This window comes from Ictalurus punctatus, chromosome 17 (genome assembly GCF_001660625.3).
Source record: "Ictalurus punctatus breed USDA103 chromosome 17, Coco_2.0, whole genome shotgun sequence".
NCBI lineage: Eukaryota > Metazoa > Chordata > Actinopteri > Siluriformes > Ictaluridae > Ictalurus > Ictalurus punctatus.
In genome coordinates, this window is record NC_030432.2 from 6,826,989 (window position 1) to 6,846,293 (window position 19,305).

At 38.2% G+C, this 19,305-nt stretch overlaps 1 protein-coding gene across 2 annotated transcripts in view; it reads right to left on the reverse strand.

The window, feature by feature from the left end:
• Positions 1-7,744: 7,744 nt before the first annotated feature.
• The window catches only part of zgc:77784 (Ig1_Robo domain-containing protein), an 81,924-nt gene continuing 70,363 nt past the window's right edge, over positions 7,745-19,305 (reverse strand). The window contains exons 18-27 of one of the 2 annotated variants that reach the window (XM_017490164.3): positions 18,730-18,772; positions 18,497-18,636; positions 17,016-17,255; positions 16,472-16,574; positions 15,123-15,335; positions 13,472-13,620; positions 13,235-13,351; positions 13,015-13,152; positions 12,614-12,744; positions 7,745-10,089 (exon numbers count right to left, since the gene is read on the reverse strand). In XM_017490164.3, coding sequence (XP_017345653.1) covers positions 10,078-10,089; positions 12,614-12,744; positions 13,015-13,152; positions 13,235-13,351; positions 13,472-13,620; positions 15,123-15,335; positions 16,472-16,574; positions 17,016-17,255; positions 18,497-18,636; positions 18,730-18,772 — 1,286 coding nt within the window. In that variant the 3' untranslated portion in view covers positions 7,745-10,077. The remainder of the gene's footprint in view (positions 10,090-12,613; positions 12,745-13,014; positions 13,153-13,234; positions 13,352-13,471; positions 13,621-15,122; positions 15,336-16,471; positions 16,575-17,015; positions 17,256-18,496; positions 18,637-18,729; positions 18,773-19,305) is intronic. The other variant, XM_017490165.3, reaches the window with a different exon arrangement.

Genomic DNA, 19,305 nt, shown 5'->3' on the forward strand with positions numbered 1-19,305 from the left:
CATGAAAGTAACAATCTCCATCTCATGTGACTTTTTTTGTTTCATTGCATGGGAGCCCAATTCTGATGCATGCCTCTAATCTTAACCAGATTTCTGGCAAGCTTTCTAAAAAACAACAAGAATATTGTGCCTTCAAATCATGTCTGTTTTTGTAGCTCATATTCAGTTACATGCCGAATGTAGAATGTTGGACCAATAAAATCGAACTGATGACATTTTGCTTGCATTTACTTATGACAATTTTGTCCCATATTTTGGCCTTGCCAATTCCCACCTATGAGCTAATAATAATCTTATCACATGACAGCTACCAACCAGGGAGGGTGGGGCAAACATGTGATATGTGATGTCAGCTTAACACTCTTGCAGGAAAGCACTATGTACCCCCTTCCGCATCAATGAGCTCACAGATGCCCGCAATTGGTTAGTGTTGCTGTGATTAACAGGGAGGTTACGCCATCCCTCTAACCCTGTGAGCATGGCCAGTTTGTATCTCTTGACTCGGCCACAGATGGTTGTGGTATTGTCAGGATTTGCCCTCACATTCTCCCAACGATAGGGAAAACACTTTTCTGTTGTGCCATTCGGGATCCCAGGTTGTCACATTTTAAACAATAGTATTGTTTTAATTTGAGATGGATAGTTGTTAGAGGATGGGCTTCTACTTTTTCCTGCTTAATTAAAAAAAACAACTTTATATCATTGTGCATTATGTTTTTGTGGCATTGTATGTATGTATGTATGTATGTATGTATGTATGTATGTGTGGCATTGCCTGCTATGTTTTCTTAAGTATTAAATCATTTTGCCATCGTGAAGAGTGGAAATAATTCTGGAATTTAATGAATTTCTATCTATCAAGCTGCCTAGTGAAGATTATATATACATGTGGGATGCTGTACTGTATATACTTGCCTTTGGGAGGAATATTTTAATTGCCTTTCATCATCGTAGTAAGATCCAGCCTGACTCTATGCAACCATTCAGAGCTAATTTAAAGTGGCATGCAGGGAATGGCAAATGATTCATGACAAGCAATTCTCAAAGCATATTTGCTCTTATCGTGGAACCATGGGACCTTAAGTCACTGCATATGCTTCTAAAATGAAAATATTATAAACAATAAGCAGTAAATAACAATTTATGTGTTAGGAGCATTTGCCATAAATGTTTAAGATTAACGCATACCCCTGGGCCAAACACTGGAGCACCTGGTTGCTCATTCAGTGCACAACCTGGATCAATACAAGCAAATCCCACATCGCAACAAATGGTCCATTTAGTTCAGGGACTGATTATAATGAATCAGTTAATCAAGTCTCCTGTGCTGCAGTGCCTTATATGAATTTACTGCAATGACATCTTTCATCTGCAATGCAACAGAAAAGCCATTAAGCCTAATATATCAAAGTATTAGATTTACTATACGCTACCCTATTTGTCTGCATAAAAAATGTATTAACACATGTAAAGCATTTGTTTCTATGGAGGTTAAAAATGTCTGTCCCATGGTCATCAGGTCAGCATAGTTTTAGGTGTCGAAATGACCTGAAACCATAGTGAACCAGATTGTCCGTTCATTGTGATGAACCCATGTTACTGCATACACAAAGTAGACTTTTCCAGCACATTTTGCTAACATTCTTTTCTTTGTAACCTCAGTTGATTTCACAGGTGTTAAACACTTTGAGTAAGCCTATTGATTCTCCCTGTTGTTCATGGTGTATCACACTGAGCAGGACGTGAATAGGCTTAAATACAAAAGTATTCTGGAAATTGCCTGTATGGTTTGTGAATAGTTTTTCTAAAATTGACTGTGTGAACTATAATGCAGGAGTAGTGTGCACACTTCCATTTTTTTTTTGCGCCTTTGACCTTTTAAGATGCTTGAACAAGCTTTAGGTATGGTCTAAATCGCCAAGATAATTTTGCTTGCATTTATTCTAATTCAGAGTGTCTAGTCTTTGCAGAATTAATAAAGCCTTATAATAGCCTAAAATATAAAGAATTGTGCTTTCTTTTTCTGTGGTAATTATTTTGTATTTCTAACATGACCTTGAATGGCTGACTCTCTGACTGCTTTCAAACACTTCACTTGTTGAGGACATCATATAAGCACACACTTGTTCTCTCACCACTTTCAGCATTTCCAGTCAGGCGAACCATGGCTAATACGTTAACTGGAAAACTATTTTGTCATGTCTCTATCCATTTATCGGATGCCAACTGGATAACACTCCTGTTTTTTTAAATCGCATGAAAAGCCAAGGTTGCCATCTGGCTTATTGTTCAGTCTGATGCATTGATGCATGCTGACAACGTCTTTACACAGCCATCAACTAAACAATAATCACTTAAAAGTTTTCCCATCTCATCGTTCAACTTCTTGATCTGCATTGCCAACACTGGCACAATCATGACATGGATTCATACTAAAATGACATTCCAGGTTATAGTACAAACAGTGATGGCTGGTCATGATGATTATAATCTAATAACTAAATAAATAATCTAAATGGAGGGATATAACCTACTATCTATCAATATCTTGACAACTAAATTATTGCGGTTGAGCAATGCATTTGGTCTCATCAACTGCGTAATGAGATTAGTGTAAGGTAAATTATTACACACATACATTTAAAGACAGATCAGCAGCTGCATTTGGGATTTCTAATTATTGTTATTATTATTTTTGTTACTGGCTTCATGCTGTGTTTCCTCTGAATGCCAAACATGGCACACAGAAAAGTTGTGACATTTTCTTTCAGACCTATGTTTCTTTTTGTCTGTCCTTTTCTGTCATTTCTAATTTGATTGCACAATTCATGTTCAGTCAAAGTTGAAAGGCATTTTGGCAGAAAGTAAATAATCTACTTTGTTGGTGTTCATTACACTGTGACTGTATTTCACATGCACCTCCTTAATCACTGATGATGGCATATGTGTCAGCAAAGCTAGCTGAAAAATGTCGGCCGAAATAGAGAGCAAATCTAGGGGGTGTTTCACTCTGTGTGAACCATCTGACATGACTGTCACAAATAGGCTGCACTATATACAGTCTGGGCTAGAAGGAAATCAGCCCTAAAAACAAACAATATAAACAAACAAAAACACACACTGTGAGTGAAGGGTCTGCAGGTTGAAACACATAGCTGAGAGAGATCAGAGGAGAATGGCCAGACTGGTCTGAGATTATCATGGGCACAAGCTCACCAAATCTGGACAGTCTCTGGACAGGCTGGAAAAAGACCAGATGATTTTTTTCTAATCTTCACCTGTCCAGTTTGGGTGAGTCTATGCCCATGATAGCCTCAAATTCCTGTTCTTGGCTGATAGGATTGGAATTTGATGTCGTAGCCTGTCAACCTCAAGGTTCCATGTCATACTGAGATGCTTTTCAGCTCACCACAGTTGTAAAGAATAATTATTCGAGTTATTATAACCTTCCTGGCAGCTCAAACCAATCTGGCCATTTTCCTCTGAACTCTCTCTTCAGTAAGGTATTTCCACACACAGAACTGTCACTCACAATTTTATTTTGCACCATTCTGTGTAAACTCTGGAGAGTGTTGTGAGTAAAAAACCTAAGATTATTATTATTATTATTATTATTATTATTATTATTATTATTAGTATTATTAATTACTTTTTCTGAAATACTCAACCAGCCCATCTTGTACCAATATCCATGCGATGATCAAAGTCACAGAGATCTCCCTTTTTTTTTTTTTTCATTCTGATGTTTTTCATTAACTGAAGCATTTGATCTGTATCTGCATGATTTTTTGGACTGTGCTGCTGCCACATGATTGGCTGATTAGATAAGTACATGAATGTGTCAGTTTACAAGTGTTTATAATGAAGTGGATGGTGAGTGTATATATTACTTTATATAATATATTCATATATATTATATATTAATATAATATGTTTCAGTGGTAAAAACACAAACTTCAAAATCACAATTGGATCAGGCCTCCCTTAACTTTCTTTATTTCATACATCATATAAAAATGAATAATTCTTTTATATTATTCAGAACAGTCCTTAGTGAGCAAAGAAAATCATTTCTGATTCTTCAGATCCAGATTATCATGTTTTTCTACTATTTCCTTCTGGGAGCCACCAGTCAGGTCATTAATAACTAAGACATTCAATTTCCGAGCTAGATTCCTATAAAAACATTAAACTTTCTCTCTTAGATGATACATTACTGGGAATTTGCACTTTGCAGTCAGTTTATAAGAATTAATTTGTGAATTCCTAGCCTTCATCTTGTTAACTGCATTGTGCATCTATGAGATGTTATGTTATATACGTAGATGTACATATACATATACTATGACACCTGACCAATCATACCCATGTGTCTTTGTTGAACATCTCATTATAGATTTTTGTCGACCCTTTGCTGTTATAATAACCTCCACTCTTCTGGGGAGGCTTTTCACTCGATTTTGGAGTGAGGATTTATGCTCATCAGACACAAGAGCATTAATGAGATCAGGTACTGATGTCAGATGAGAAGCCCTGGCACTGAGACAGAGTTACAATTCATCCCAAAGGTGTTCAGTGAGGCCGAGGTCGCGGCTCTGTGCAGGCCACTTCAGTTCTTCCAAACCAGCCTTGGAAAACCATGTCTTCATGGAGCTTGCTTTGTGCACAGGAGTACAGTCATGCTAGAACATTTTTAGGACTGTTAGTTCCAGTAAAGGGTTATTCTTAATGCTACAGCATACAAAAACATTCTAGAAAATGGTGTGCTTCCAACTTTGTGCCAACAGTTTTGGGAAGAACTACATATTGGTGTGATGGTCAGGTGTCCACATACTTTTGGCTGAATAATGTAATATCTGCTAATATCTGAAGAGAAAAAAAATCTTCAGAAGAAGAAACTGGGGGAGTGAGTGAGTGAGATATATATATATACTTCAGACATTAAAAGTTACCCTGTTTTAATGACAGCACACATGCGTCTTGCATATTTTTTGGCTTCCAAGGGCACAGGAGCAACTCAAAATTACAAAGGGTCTGAGTTTGAGTGATTACATTTGACATTTTCATAATAACGCTATTAGATTTCACAGATTTTTATATATCGATCTTTATTGGTAGAAACAACCATGTGACTGATAGAACTAACTGCAAATATATTTTCGCTCTTCATTGTTGCTGGATTTTATGTCAGTATTTTAATGGTAGTGTCACACACATGGAGAATTGGATACATTTGTGCCTGTTTTCTGAACGCCAACAATCAAAAATCCACAAACATTAAAAACATGATACGCAGATATCGCACTAATGCACAGATTGAATGGTGCTGCAGCTCCCCCTAGTGGTGGTCGTATAGCATCTTAGAGGCAGCAGAAACTATAAAAAATTCAATAAATAAACAAATATGGTTAAAACAATGGATAAAATTGGTTAATCAGTTGTGTAGTCATTAGTGTTTGTTTATTGAGCACATGCAATAGCAGGAAGCCTAACACTAATGGGTTTGTTGGTAACACTGCTAACACAGTTAGCGTATGAATAAGTTATTTGTTTTTTGGTGTTTTTTTTTTTTTTTTTTTTTAACTGCACAGTTGAAGAGTAGAAAAAAATCAACTGGTCTTAATTCATACTTCAACTGTCCAGTTTGGTTGAGTCCGTGCCCAGGATAGCCTCAGATTCCTGTTCTTGGCAGACAGGAGTGGAACCTAATGTGGGCTTCTGCTGTTGTAGCTCATCCATTTCAAGGTTGGATGCTTTGTGCATTCTGAGATGCTCACCACAGTTGGAAAGAGTGCTTATTTGAGTTACTATATCCTTCCTGGCAGCTCGAACCAGTCTGGACACTTTCCTCTGACCTCTCTTATCAACAAGGCGTTTCCACCCACACAACTGTTTCTCACTTAATATTTTTTTTATTTATGTATCATTCTGTGTAAACTCTAAAGACAGCTGTATGTGAAAATCCCAGGAGATCAGCAGTTTCTAAACAACTGCTGCAACAACCATATCATGGTTAAAGTCACAGAGATCACACTTTCCCCCATTCTGATGATTGATGTGAACATCCTGAAGCTCTTGACTTGTACAGTACATTTGGAAGGTATTCACAGCGCTTCACTTTTTCCACATTTTGTTATGTTACAGCCTTATTCCAAAATGGATTAATTATTTTCCTCAAAATTCTACAAACAATACCCCATAATGACAACGTGAAAGAAGTTTGTTTGAAATCTTTGCAAATTTATTAAAAATAAAAAACAAAAAAAAAGCAAATGTACATAAGTATTCACAGCCTTTGCTCTATACTTTGTTGAAGCACCTTTGGCACCAATTACAGCCTAAAGTCTTTTTTGAGCATGATGCTACAGGCTTGGCACACCTATTTTTGGGCAGTTTCTCCCATTCTTCTTTGCAGGACATCTCAAGCTCCATCAGGTTGCATGGGGAGCGTCGGTGCACAGCCATTTTCAGATCTCTCAAGAGATGTTCAATCGGGTTCAAGTCTGGGCTCTGGCTGGGCCACTCAAGGACATGCACAGAGTTGTCCTGTAGCCACTCCTTTGTTATCTTGGCTGTGTGCTTAGGGTCGTTGTCCTGTTGGAAGATGAACCTTCGCCCCAGTCCGAGGTCCAGAGCGCTCTGGAGCAGGCTTTCATCAAAGATGTCTCTGTACATTGCTGCATCATCTTTCCCTCGACCCTGACAAGTATCCCAGTTCCTGCCGCTGAAAAACATCCCCACAGCATGATGCTGCTGCCTGGTTTCCTCCAGACATGATGCTTGCCATTCAGTCCAAAGAGTTCAATCTTTGTTTCACCAGACCAGAAAATTTTGTTTCTCATGGTCTGAGAGTCCTTCAGGTGCCTTTTGGCAAACTCCAGACAGGCTGTCATGTGCCTTTTACAGAAGAGTGGCTTCTATCTGGCCACTCTACCATTCAGGCCTGATTGATGGAGTTCTGCAGAGGTGGTTGTTCTTCTGGAAGGTTCTCCTCTCTCCACAGAGACACGCTGGAGCTCTGTCAGAGTGACCATCGGGTTTTTGGTCACCTCCCTGACTAAGGCCCTTCTCCCCCAATCGCTCAGTTTGGCCGGGCGGCCAGCTTTAGGAAGAGTCCTGGTCTTCCCAAACTTCTTCCATTTACGGTTGTTGGAGGCCACTGTGCTCATTGGGACCTTCAATGCTGCAGAAATGTTTCTGTACCCTTCCCCAGATCTGTACCTGGATACAATCCTGTTTTAGAGGTCTACAGACAATTCCTTGGACTTCATGGCTTGGTTTGTGCTCTGACACGCATTGTTAACTGTGGGACCTTATATAGACAGGTGTGTGCCTTTCCAAATCATGTCCAATCAACTGAATTTACCACAGGTGGACTCCAATCAAGTCATAGAAACATCTCACGGATGATCAGTGGAACAGGATGCACTTGAGCTCAATTCTGAGTGTCATGGCAATGGCTGGGAATGCTTATGTACATTTGCTTTTTTGTTTTTTAATTTTAATAAATTTGCAAAGATTTCCAACAAAAAATTTTCACGTTGTCATTATGGGGTATTGTTTGTAGAATTTTGAGAAAAATAATGAATTTAATCCATTTTGGAATAAGGCTGTAGCATAAAATGTGGAAAAAGTGAAGTGCTGTGAATACTTTCTGGATGCACTGTATCTACATGACTGGCTGATTGGATCACTGCACATATGAGCAGGTCTATAGGTGTTCCTATTAAAGTGGACAGTGAGTGTATAGAATAACAGAACTTTGGTTGCATACTGACATCGTGCATGCAGATTTCCCTCTCTGAACATTATAAAATATAATTTTAAAGATAGATTGTCAAGGCTTTCAGGTAAAAACAGTATCTGAGCTGTATTCAATAGTTTTGTCGGGCAAACTGAAGATGCTTGCGTTTGATTTTGGATGAGAGTAGAGGCTTTTTTCTTGAAACACTTCCAAACAACCTGTGGTGACATAGGTGACTTCAGATTGTAGTTTTGGACACTTTCTGACCCCAAGACATAACTAACTTCTGCAATTCGCCAGCTGTGGCCCTTGGAGATTTTTTGGACACTTGAACCATCCTCTTCACAGTGCATTTAGACAATATAGACACACGGCCAATTCCAGATTGATTCATAACATTTCCAGTTGACTGGAACTTCTTAATTATTGCCCTGATGGTGGAAATGGGCATTTTCAATGCTTGTGCTATTTTCTTATAGACACTTCCCATTTTGTGAAGCTCAACAACCTTTTGCTGCACATCACAGCTATATTCCTTGGTCTTCCCCATTGTTATGAATGAGTAAGAGAATTTGGTCTATGTGTTACCTTATATTTATACCCCCCTGAAGCAGGAAGTCATGGTAGAACAATTTCCTTTTCCTAGTCACCTAGCTGTACTAAAAAAATTTGTAAATGTCAATGGGAATATACTTACTATAGGAGTGCCAGTAATTGTTTTTGTTGTTGTTGTTTTTTTAAACCTGTGTTGTGTTTGCAATTGTTTGGTTTCCATGAGAGCAGAATATTTTTGTGATTTTTTTTAACAAAAGATCAAAAGCTTAAACAATAAAGACAATTTTTCACAACCTTCTTTGCTCATATTTACTGAGGGTGCCAATATTAGTGGAGGGCACTGTAATACAATGAAACTGTAAAATGTACATCAGACTGCATGTCCTATTAATACTTTCTGTAAATAAACTGTTTTTGTTTGGGTTGTTTTGGAGTAATTTTATTCTTAAATGGATTTAGAGAGACATGAACCCTAAACGTAACCCCATCCTGCTTTTTTTTTTTCACACAGGTAAAATCTTTAGGCTTACAGAAGCTTTGTAAATGCTCTTGCTATAAAACTAACCTTTCATAGCCAGAACTGAGACATTTGTTCTTATAATTAAGAATTATGTATATTGTAGTAATGAATTCTGGTGTTTTCAGATAGGATTCGGATGAACTGTTTTTTTAAGCTGAACTGGGTGATACAGGCCAGTACTAAACATCCACAAAATGGTCTTTTTAAAGATGGGAAAAGACCTACACTGTAACTCCAACGCTTTAAGTCAGGAAAATATATTTTGGCCAAAAATAGGTTTAGAAATCCCACTGTGTTGACAGATTTTGAATGTTACACCCCCATTTTGCACCACTTTACCAATTCAGCAAAGGACCATACTAGGAAAAGGTTATAAATGCTAAACTGGCTTGTGCCCAAACAAAAAAAAATAATCTGGTGTTTACTAGCACATTACACTGCACTGGAATGGAAATAGAGCTCAGAGTAGTTTATCTGTCATAGTTCAATCATTCCAAGCAGGTAATAAAATAAAGCTTCCAGACAAACTCCATAATTTTATTATTTAAAAAAATGTATTTCAACATTTGCTTTATTGTGTTTTCTTGCACAATCCAAACAGAGGACAAATGATTTTAATGCTAATGTGTTCAACATGGTCCTCTCATCTGTATCATATTAACATGCCCTGCTAACTTCCATTCATTGTTTATAACATTAGCACTTTAGCTTGTACGGTTTCTTTATTTGTATGTCAGCAGCGCAGCTCAGCAGGCAAGACTCATCTCTCTGGAGCAGATGACAGTTTTGCAGTGTGGACGAATTTGAAGCGATGATGCTGGATCGTAAATAGCTGTACTATTCTACCATAAAACTGCTATGGGTTTAGACGCAGAGACTCTAGTATTACACAACATAAACAGCATGGAATTAAATTTAAATATCGAGGTATCAAGGTAAATAGAAAAAAAAATACATTCAGAGACATTACGTCTGACAAAAATCATCATTTGTTTTTCACTCACGCAAAGCATAGTCAAAAATATTATATGCATAAAAGCAGGGGTTCAACTTAGCAAGGAATCGTACAAAAATAAATAAATAAATAAATAATAAAAAAATTAAATAACCAAACAAACAAACAGCTTAAGGAGGTGGATGGGAATCACATACACATGTATGGCTCTTGTGTTCTACTGGACATCATTTGCAATAAAAGTTTGTTGGATCACATGGAACAGCAGGTACACTGATGACGAAACTCATCATCATCTTCCACTCACATCATGTTCTGCAAGCAAGCAAACAAACATGATTATATAAACTGCTGGTGCAGGACAGGGGACAGCACAAAAAACAGAGATTCTCTCCTGCGTGGCCGGGAACCTGGAGCCTATCCCATGGGGCATAGGGCCACAAGGTGGGGGACACCCTGGACAGGGTTCCAATCTATCGCAGGACACAATCACACTCACACACACACACACACACACACACACACACACACACACACAAACACACAAACACACACACTCCCATTCATACATTATGGGCACTTTTTGGACATGCTAATCAGCCTACAATGCATGTCTTTGGACTGGGGGAGGAAACCCCCAAAGCACAGGGAGAACATGCAAACTCCACACACACACGGCTGTGTCGGGAATCGAACCCTTAACCCTGGAGGTGTGAGGTAAACGTGCTAACCACGAAGATACAGTACCCTGTGTTCATTTTGTCAGTTTTTAAAAAAAATTTTATTTAGTCTTAGTCCTGTGTCAAATGTCCTTGATAGTTTTTTTTTTTTATATCATATTTAGTCAACCTTGTCCTGTTTTTTTTTGTCAAGTTAAATACAGAGGTGCTTGAAAGTTTGCAAACCCTTTAGAATTTTCTATATTTCTGCATAAATATGATCTAAAACAACATCGGATTTTCAGGTCCTAAAAGTAGATAAAGAGAGCCCAATTTAAAAAATTAGACAAAAATATTATACTTGGTCATTTATTTATTGAGGAAAATGATCCAGTATTACATACCTGCGAGTGGCAAAAGTATGTGAACATTTGCTTTCAGTATGTGGTGTGACCCCCTTGTGCAGCAATAACTGCAACTAAACATTTCCGGTAACTGTTGATCAGTCCTGCACATCGGCTTGGAGGAATTATATCCCATTCCTCAGTACAGAACAACTTCAACTCTGGGATGTTGGTGGGTTTCCTCACATGAACTGCTTGTTTCAGGTCCTTCCTCAATATTTCTATTGGATTAAGGTCAGGACTTTGGTAGAACGACTTGGTAAAAGGTCTGCACTTATATAGCACCTTTTAACCTTAGCGGTTCATGCCATGCGAAGCACTAGCCTGCCATTGGGAGCAACTTGGGGTTTGGTGTCTTGCTCAAGGACACTTCGGCATGTGGAGTCATGTAGGCCAGCCCTGCTATTAGTGGACAATCCGCTATACCACAGGGGTCGTCGTCTTCCTGCATGACCCATTTCTATTAAGATTCAGTTCACAGACAGATGTCCTGAAATTTTCCTTTAGAATTCACTGTTATAATTCATAATTCATTGTTCAATCACTGATAGCAAGCTGTCCAGGCCCAGATGCAGCAAAACAGGCCCAAGCCATGATACTACCACCACCATGTTTCACAGATGCGATAATGTTCCTATGCTGGAATGCAGTGTTTTCCTTTCTCCAAACATAACACTTCTCACTTAAACCAACAAATTCTATTTTGCTCTCATCCATACACAGAACATTTTTCCAATAACCTTCTGGCTTGTCCACATGAACTTTGAACTGCAGATGGGCAGAAATGTACTTTTTGGAAGGAAGTGACTTTATTCTTGTAACCCTGACATGTACACAATTATTGTTCAGTGTTCTCCTGATGGTGGACGCATGAACATTAACATTAGCCAATGTCAGAGAGGCCTTTAGTTGCTTATAAGTTACCCTGGGTTACTTTGTGACCTCACTGACTATTATACATCTAGCTCTTGGAGCGATCTTTGTTGGTCTCCACTCCTGGGGAGGGTAACAACATTCTTGAATTTCCTCCATTTGTACAAAATCTGTCTGACTGTGGATTGGTGGAGTCCAAACTCTTTAGAGATGGTTCCAGCCTGATGAGCTTCAACAACTCTTTTTCTGAGAGAGTTGACTTGGTCCTCAGAAATCTCCTTTGTTCATGCCATGACACACTTCCATAAGCATGTGTTGTGAAGCTCAGAAAATAAAGAGATGTCTTGGTAAAATTTTTATTTTTTTAAACTACATTTTAGTATCATCTTTTTTTTTCCGTCAACAATATTGCTTGTTGATATAGTCACAGTTAGTGTTTAATGACATGTGTGTCATCTTATCATCGTCTCTCTTAGTCATGGAAGAAAAGTTAGTTGACGAACATTTTTCATCATAGTTTTCGTTAACGAAATGAACACTATAGCTAATCAGATCTTCATTACTCCTTTTTAAAGACATGATATTTATCAATGAAACACCAATTATGGACCTGGTGATGTTTGAGACACGTGTTGTGTTGCTGCATATCGATATCTGTTCTACTGCGCTGTCTGTTCTGTGTGGGTAGTAAATACTGTAATTAAATAATTTAGGCCTATTGAATCAAGTAGTGTGGAAACACAAACACACACACACAGTTTAACAAATGTCTAATTATATGTTCTTGTGTATATGAGTTTGACATATGCATGCTTTCAAGGAGACTGGATCAATTGGTTCAAATTAGTATGAATTAGTCAAGAAACATTCACACACATAACTGTGCTAACATCCTCAGCCCACCTCTTTTTTCCTCCTGGTGTGGGAAGCTGTGGAGGGATGAGAGCAAGAGCTGGAAGTTGCAGGAGGAGAACACTGACTGGACATGTGATTCCTGGACTGCATATTCACACTGTAATGGATAAGCTCCTCATCTGTATATAAACACAGCATTCAGCATTTACACTCAAACAGACACTAAAGCATTTACACTCAAACAGGATACCCTGAAGGAAAGGAATCAAATTAGGGGTCTGACCTTATAAAAGCATACCTTATTGAAACCCTTTGATTGTGATTCACTTTATACATGAATAGGCCTGTTTACATTCATCTGGCATCCTGCAGCCATTCATTCCTTGAATGACAATAGTTACAGGATGGGTGACTGACCCTATTTGTGAGTGTGTAGTAGGTTTTCAGACCTTCTGTGCTCCACTGGCTCTGTGTTCTCTGATCTGCCCTCCATTCTCGGCTAGGTGGCTGTGTTCTGGCCTTCGACATGGCTGCCAGGTCCACCTGAGAGCCTTCTGCGGGAGGGGGTTCAGGCGGAGGGGGCAGATCTGCACAAATAAACAAACGAAAAGTTTGCGACATGCATTATACAACACCTAAATCTAAAAAAAGAAAATTTTTTCTCCTAACCTCCTGTTTTTAAGGTTTCTCTTCTCCGGGGTCCATCTCTGGATGATGTCTTTTTGGACCGTGGCTGCTCAGTGGGGGATGGAATTGATTTCTCATGCACAAATAAAGCAATCTCACCTTTTTAAGGATAAAATCAGATATAGAAATGACATAATTAGAGAACTGGTAATATTATATTAGCCCATGATGGAGCCTGATGATAGAGTTTTGAAACAGATTATTTGGTAAAGGGCTTACCTTTTAAATGCTGAGACCTCTCCACTTGGGAGATGTCTCTCCAGTGGCCTGGCAGACGGGGCAGGCTGCAGTTCTGTAATTCCAGGTTAGTGAGTAGGTTTGGGTTGGGCTGAGTTGATTTGGAATTTGGTGTGCATGGCCCCTTACTGCTGAATAAGAACAAATCCAAGAACATTTTAACTTCTACCTGATGATAACATTTGTCTGAATGTTAGTGTGGCAGATCTGAAGTCTGGATCCTCAAGGCCTCATTAGACCCAGATATTTGTCTTTGTCTGGCTCTCATCAAGGAATGTGTTTTCTTTTCAGCATGTACTTGTGATGCCCTTCAAACACTCTAGTCTTAATTATAAATATTGACTACCAGAGATAATTCCGAAACCAAAAAAAGTAAATAAGTACAAATGCAATACAACGGATGATACTGTATTTTGAGTTTTTACATTTAAATTGCAACATATTCTCAAACATAAAACATTGTCTTAAGTGCATTTTTCTCTGAAAAACAAAGGGTCCAATATTATTGACACTGTTACAATTGATATTTAGAATTAGTATATACAATTAGCATGGTAATGTTCTTTTACTATTTCTCTGGAATGAAAGTGTGTAGCAACACCAATACTTTGTGGATAAAATTGAAGACCCCTGGTGTGCAATGTTTATTTTAGTCATTTCTGGCCATTCACTTGAATGGTACCAATAATTATGGTTCTCACATGACAAGGGACAACAATCTCGGTATATTCAGTCTCTGTAACTATATATACATCAACAGTCTCTGTCATTAAATGAATTATGGTATGACAGCAAATGCTACAATGAATGATCCATGAATAAGTGAATATATGATCATAAGGATCCAAGCCAGCCAGCCATTTTATAACAGTGTGGCTTGTCTACACGCTAGCAACAGATTTTACCAAGCTAAAAGGTTATATCATCTGAAATAATGTACTGTAAATGTTCTTAATATTAGTACATACTGATGTCTGGTCGTGATATTAGATGGAAGGCTAAAATCTAATATCTATCAATAGCTTGACAATGAAACTATAATGGGTGAAGAATTTTTTAGGTCAAAATGATGACAGTAAATAACCCACTCCATTCAGGTTCATTACACCCAAAATTGTATTTCACATCACCGCTGATGGGAACACTTGGGGTGTTTTACTCTGCGCAATCACTTGACAAAACTGTCACTGATAGGCTGCATCAATCTACAGCCTGGGCTAGAAGATAGTTGTGCTTGGTTCTACAAAAATCCAAAATAATCAGCTTTGTTAAGAGCAAATAATACGAAGAGGATTCCAAAAATGAAACCTTATATTGATGTATTTTTATCTTTCAAAACCAACCACCCCTGCTATAAAGTGAACAGAACACTATTACATTTAGTATCAATAGTGCAATGTCTCATAACTTGCTTGAAATGGCAATTGTTCCTTGTTTGTTATTATGCATAGAGTGTATATTGCATAAACCCTGCATCTGACCTGTCTTTTCTCTAGCCATTAATTTTTTCATTAGAATGGATGCTGATTCAGTTTGCTAGCCATCTGGAAATGTTGGAGCTGGCCAGGAGAGATGGGGGCTAGTCTTGCCTCTGATGTGTAGGTGTGTAAGGTGTGTGTGTTTGTGTGTGTACCGTAGCAGTAAGTCAGGATGCTGTAAACATGGATTAACTGGCATTCGTTCCTCATTGGGAGATGGATTTAGGGTGGCTGTGAATTGCGGGCTGTAGGTGGTAGCTCGCCCACAGCGCTCTCCTCTCAGAGGCAACGTTGCTGCGTTCTCCAAACCCTCCAGTCGATAAGTCCTCTCCGGCAAAGGAGCACACCAGTCTTCATCATCCTCGCACCTGCAGGACCGGGAGACAATGCACATACCATGCACATATTATAATCCTGAAGAGGATCCAGTTATCACAAATCGAAATGACCTGGATTACTGAAATCCGAGACTCATTTAAGTATTATAGCCATACCACCCGTTGAGACCTGAGGTAATTATCCAACAGCATGACAGAGAACCACACCAGCAAATAAATGGATCGACTATCAGAAGACCACAGACCCTTGGGCTGTTTGTGGATAGGATTTATGGGTATTACATATTGAACACTGTAACAAAAAATCCTCTTAAACCCAGCCTATCCCAGAGGGCAACACTCCAAACATGATATGAGAAGAGGAGGAAGTTAAGTTGATGTGTCTCATTGCACAGTGCACTGCCAGCAGCTATTATAATGCGGCTATGCTCAGGTGGCCCGGGTCTCATCCTGCTTGGTCTCTTAGTGTGGCACTGAAGCTTGGACTTGAGCTCTAACTTCATTAGCTTCTGTCATTATAAGTTATAAGCTGTCACTATAAGAAGATAAAACGGGTCCTTTATTTACTCTCCACCTGCGTTCTGTCCACTGAGAGCAGTCCAGCACAAGGCTGGGTAATTAAGAAAGATGTCAAAAATAATCTGGCAAAAAAAAAAAATAAATAAAAAATACTGCAAAGGGATATTGGGCATGAAATGAATATACATAGGACTGCAACTTTTCGAACATAAGGTTGAGTGCAAAAGTTTGCATAAGACAAAATGAAGACAAACAATGCAGGCTATTATAACAGCAAAGGGGGGCTAAATCTGGAATGGGATGTTCGGAAATATAGTTTAAATTTAATTTATACCAAAAGAACATATATTGTAAGGGTTTGCAGATATTCCTTCATGACCTTCATACAAGTTACAGAAATTGTCAAATAGATTTGGATTTGTATATTGAAATTATTTTAGATATACCTGTATTTTAAAGGTATTTATCTTTTCTCATCTGAAATATGCTATGTTCATAATAATAATGGTTCAACTCTAGTCAAAAAACAGTGTTACATTTTGAACTCTTGATTTCAAAACATGATGCTGTAATCTTGTCCTACCATTTAAGTCTTAGTAATTCATCTGTTGGCTTTGTATAAGACAGTGCATGCTGTTGAGTCTGACCTGGGCTGCTGTCTCTGTTCTCGGGTATGTGGTGGCGGCAGGGACAGAACATTGGACCAGTTATACGTCGCTGACTCACAAGGCTTCTGCATTTCCACATTAGCTGTAATAACAGAGTAAATTTAATAATTTCATTTGAATTGGCATAAATTGTCTTGTATGTAATGGCAAGACTGGCTTATGTAAGTATCTAATAACCTCACCCTTATGTTCAGGTCAACTACATTTTTTAACAAGTGTTACATTTTTGAACAAATTATTTAACACTTGATTTTACCTTTGAAATTTTTCCTTGACTACATGAAAAATTGTCTAAAATGGCATTTACAGTATTTACAGACAATGTTTAAGTCATGACAAGGTGAAAGAGTATAAATATAATAGTGATATATTGTGAAAAAAGACCACAAACAAACAAAAACAGTATCTTGGTTATTCTAAAATAAACCCTACAACTTAACTGCTACATAATGCAACATACAGTGCACTATGTAGTAAACAGAAAATGAGTGTTAAGACAGAAGGTAAAATTGAGCCACAGTACCAGTGTCCGTCCTTGGGTACTGGAGTTGGGCATATTCTGCTGTACTGAGGTCAGACTGTAAGCTCCACTGGTCGAGGTCAGGTTTGGACAGGAATGGTGAGCTGATGTACAGGTCATGAGAGTAAACACTACTCAGGTCATGCTGTGACTCGTCAGCTCTGTCGATAGTGCTATAGATGGCACCTTCGTTGGATGTTGGGCTGTATGTTTGGTTCGGCCTCAGGAAGCTTGTCCCTGTAGCTGGAGAACAAAGAAATAAGGGAAGCTCATTTTTTAAGTGGAGGACAAACACAGGGCTTGATTTGATAGGGGATGCATTCTCCCTAGTTAAAAACATGGCGGCAGTTATTTCCTGCAAAACTGCCACCCCACTTGTCCATCCCCTAAATATTTCGATTTAGTCCCTTAAGGATTTCTTACCATCAAACCAGATCTGTGCTATAAATAGAGATGAAACCAAATATGAATACATTTCCTGGAATGAACAGATAATGTGTTCTAAATGGATATAAATACAGATATTAACAGGAGGCACACTTTCGTTTTGCATTGTTTTGATTTTTTTAAAAGAAAAATTGCCACAAAGGTTAACAGGGCATGTGGCCGAGACTGGAATAGTGCATGTATTGTATATTTATAAAATACACACAGGAAATTTTTCTTATGTATTTATTCATTTTTAAAAAAAAATACATTTTATGTGGTGTATATAAATCAAATATACAATATTCATTTTCAAATACTTTTATTAGCTTCTACGCTCTATAGTACTTTCATGTGGGCATGAGCGAGTGGGCAGATATGAAGCTTGCGGTTACAAAGAACGACCATGTTCAGTAACATGACCATGCAGCACTCATTCATTCATCCTTGGTAACTGTTTGGTCAGGGTCATGGTGGTTTAAATTAGTCTACTAATCTGTTTATATTTTGGGAAATAGAACCAACTAAATTTGCTAGAAGAAAGAGTCCTGCAGAAATCCCTAGTTGAAGCCAATTACGATGTAGGTGAGGTTAAAGAACTGTCGGAGCCAGAATTCACAGACTGTGCTGACAGTGCACTTCCAGCTTTTTCTCCAGCATATTCCAGTGTTTCTGAGGACATCGTTATAGGATTTATATATAATGTAAATAAAACAATGTTTAAATGATCATTTCAGGTTTAAATCAAAACCCAGATACAGATAGGGATATTTGCATATTGGATAGGGTCACTGAGTTAATCAGCGATGATAGCCAGTGAAATATGTCCGGAATAAACAGAAATATTTAAATCTTCTATGCAGCATTAATTAGGCTGTTACATAAGTTGTTGGGTAACTAGGTAGTGCACAGCTAGTTTAAGTCTAACCTTAACCCCACATACCCAACCCCAAGTCCCCAAACCATCAGCACAACTGACCATCATCCTTGAATTAAAAAGAAATACTGGGAAATGTGAAAAAAATTCCATCACTGTCATCATGTGAGAAGACTCTTACTGTTGTAATATCTGTCGTTGGAGTTCTGTTTGCCAGTGCAGCAATTCATGGAGTCTTTACTGCTCTGGTTGAGGTTGTTGTTCGGCCAAGAATCTGCCAGCCAGGGATAGTTAACCATGTTGGACCCAAGCAAGCATGGCCTATAGAGCAAGGTCATTACATATGTTTTTGAAGTTTGATACTTTTTAAAAGCATGTGCAAAAGTACTGTATAAGCAGATGGAATTTTAATACCTTCCATTGCTAAGTCCTGCTCGGTCACCATTGGAGAGGCCAACTGGGAGAAAAAGGAAGGTTAATACCATTCATCTCTAGCTCTAGAGAATACGAGTAAGTAAAGCAAGAAAATAGATTAAGGCATTATATTACTGCCAGAAATCAAGGGAACAGTGCCTAATTACGATTCTTTAATCTCTCTGAGAGTTTTGTTTAGTCTTTAACTTTGTGCACACACTTAAATTGATATTGCAGATATTTTTTTGCTCTTGCGCTTGGATTTCCTTTGAATTTTCAGTGCAACAACAATGTCAAACACAATACAGGGTCTCCCGAAAGTCTCCGTACATAGGGGAATTTAACACTTTTTAGCAAAATGTCATACTTAGTTTTTATTAGATTTTTTTTTTTAAACAGGTAGCCTTTAAGAATGCCTTTGACAGAAGAACAACATATTGAAATCATTCTCATGGCTGGATCGGGAAGCTATTGAAAGGTTGCGATTGACCTGGCATGGCAAGCACATCAAACACTATACTGTTGCCAAACTTACTAACAAATTCAAAACACTCACTGAAAGGGACAACCAACGTG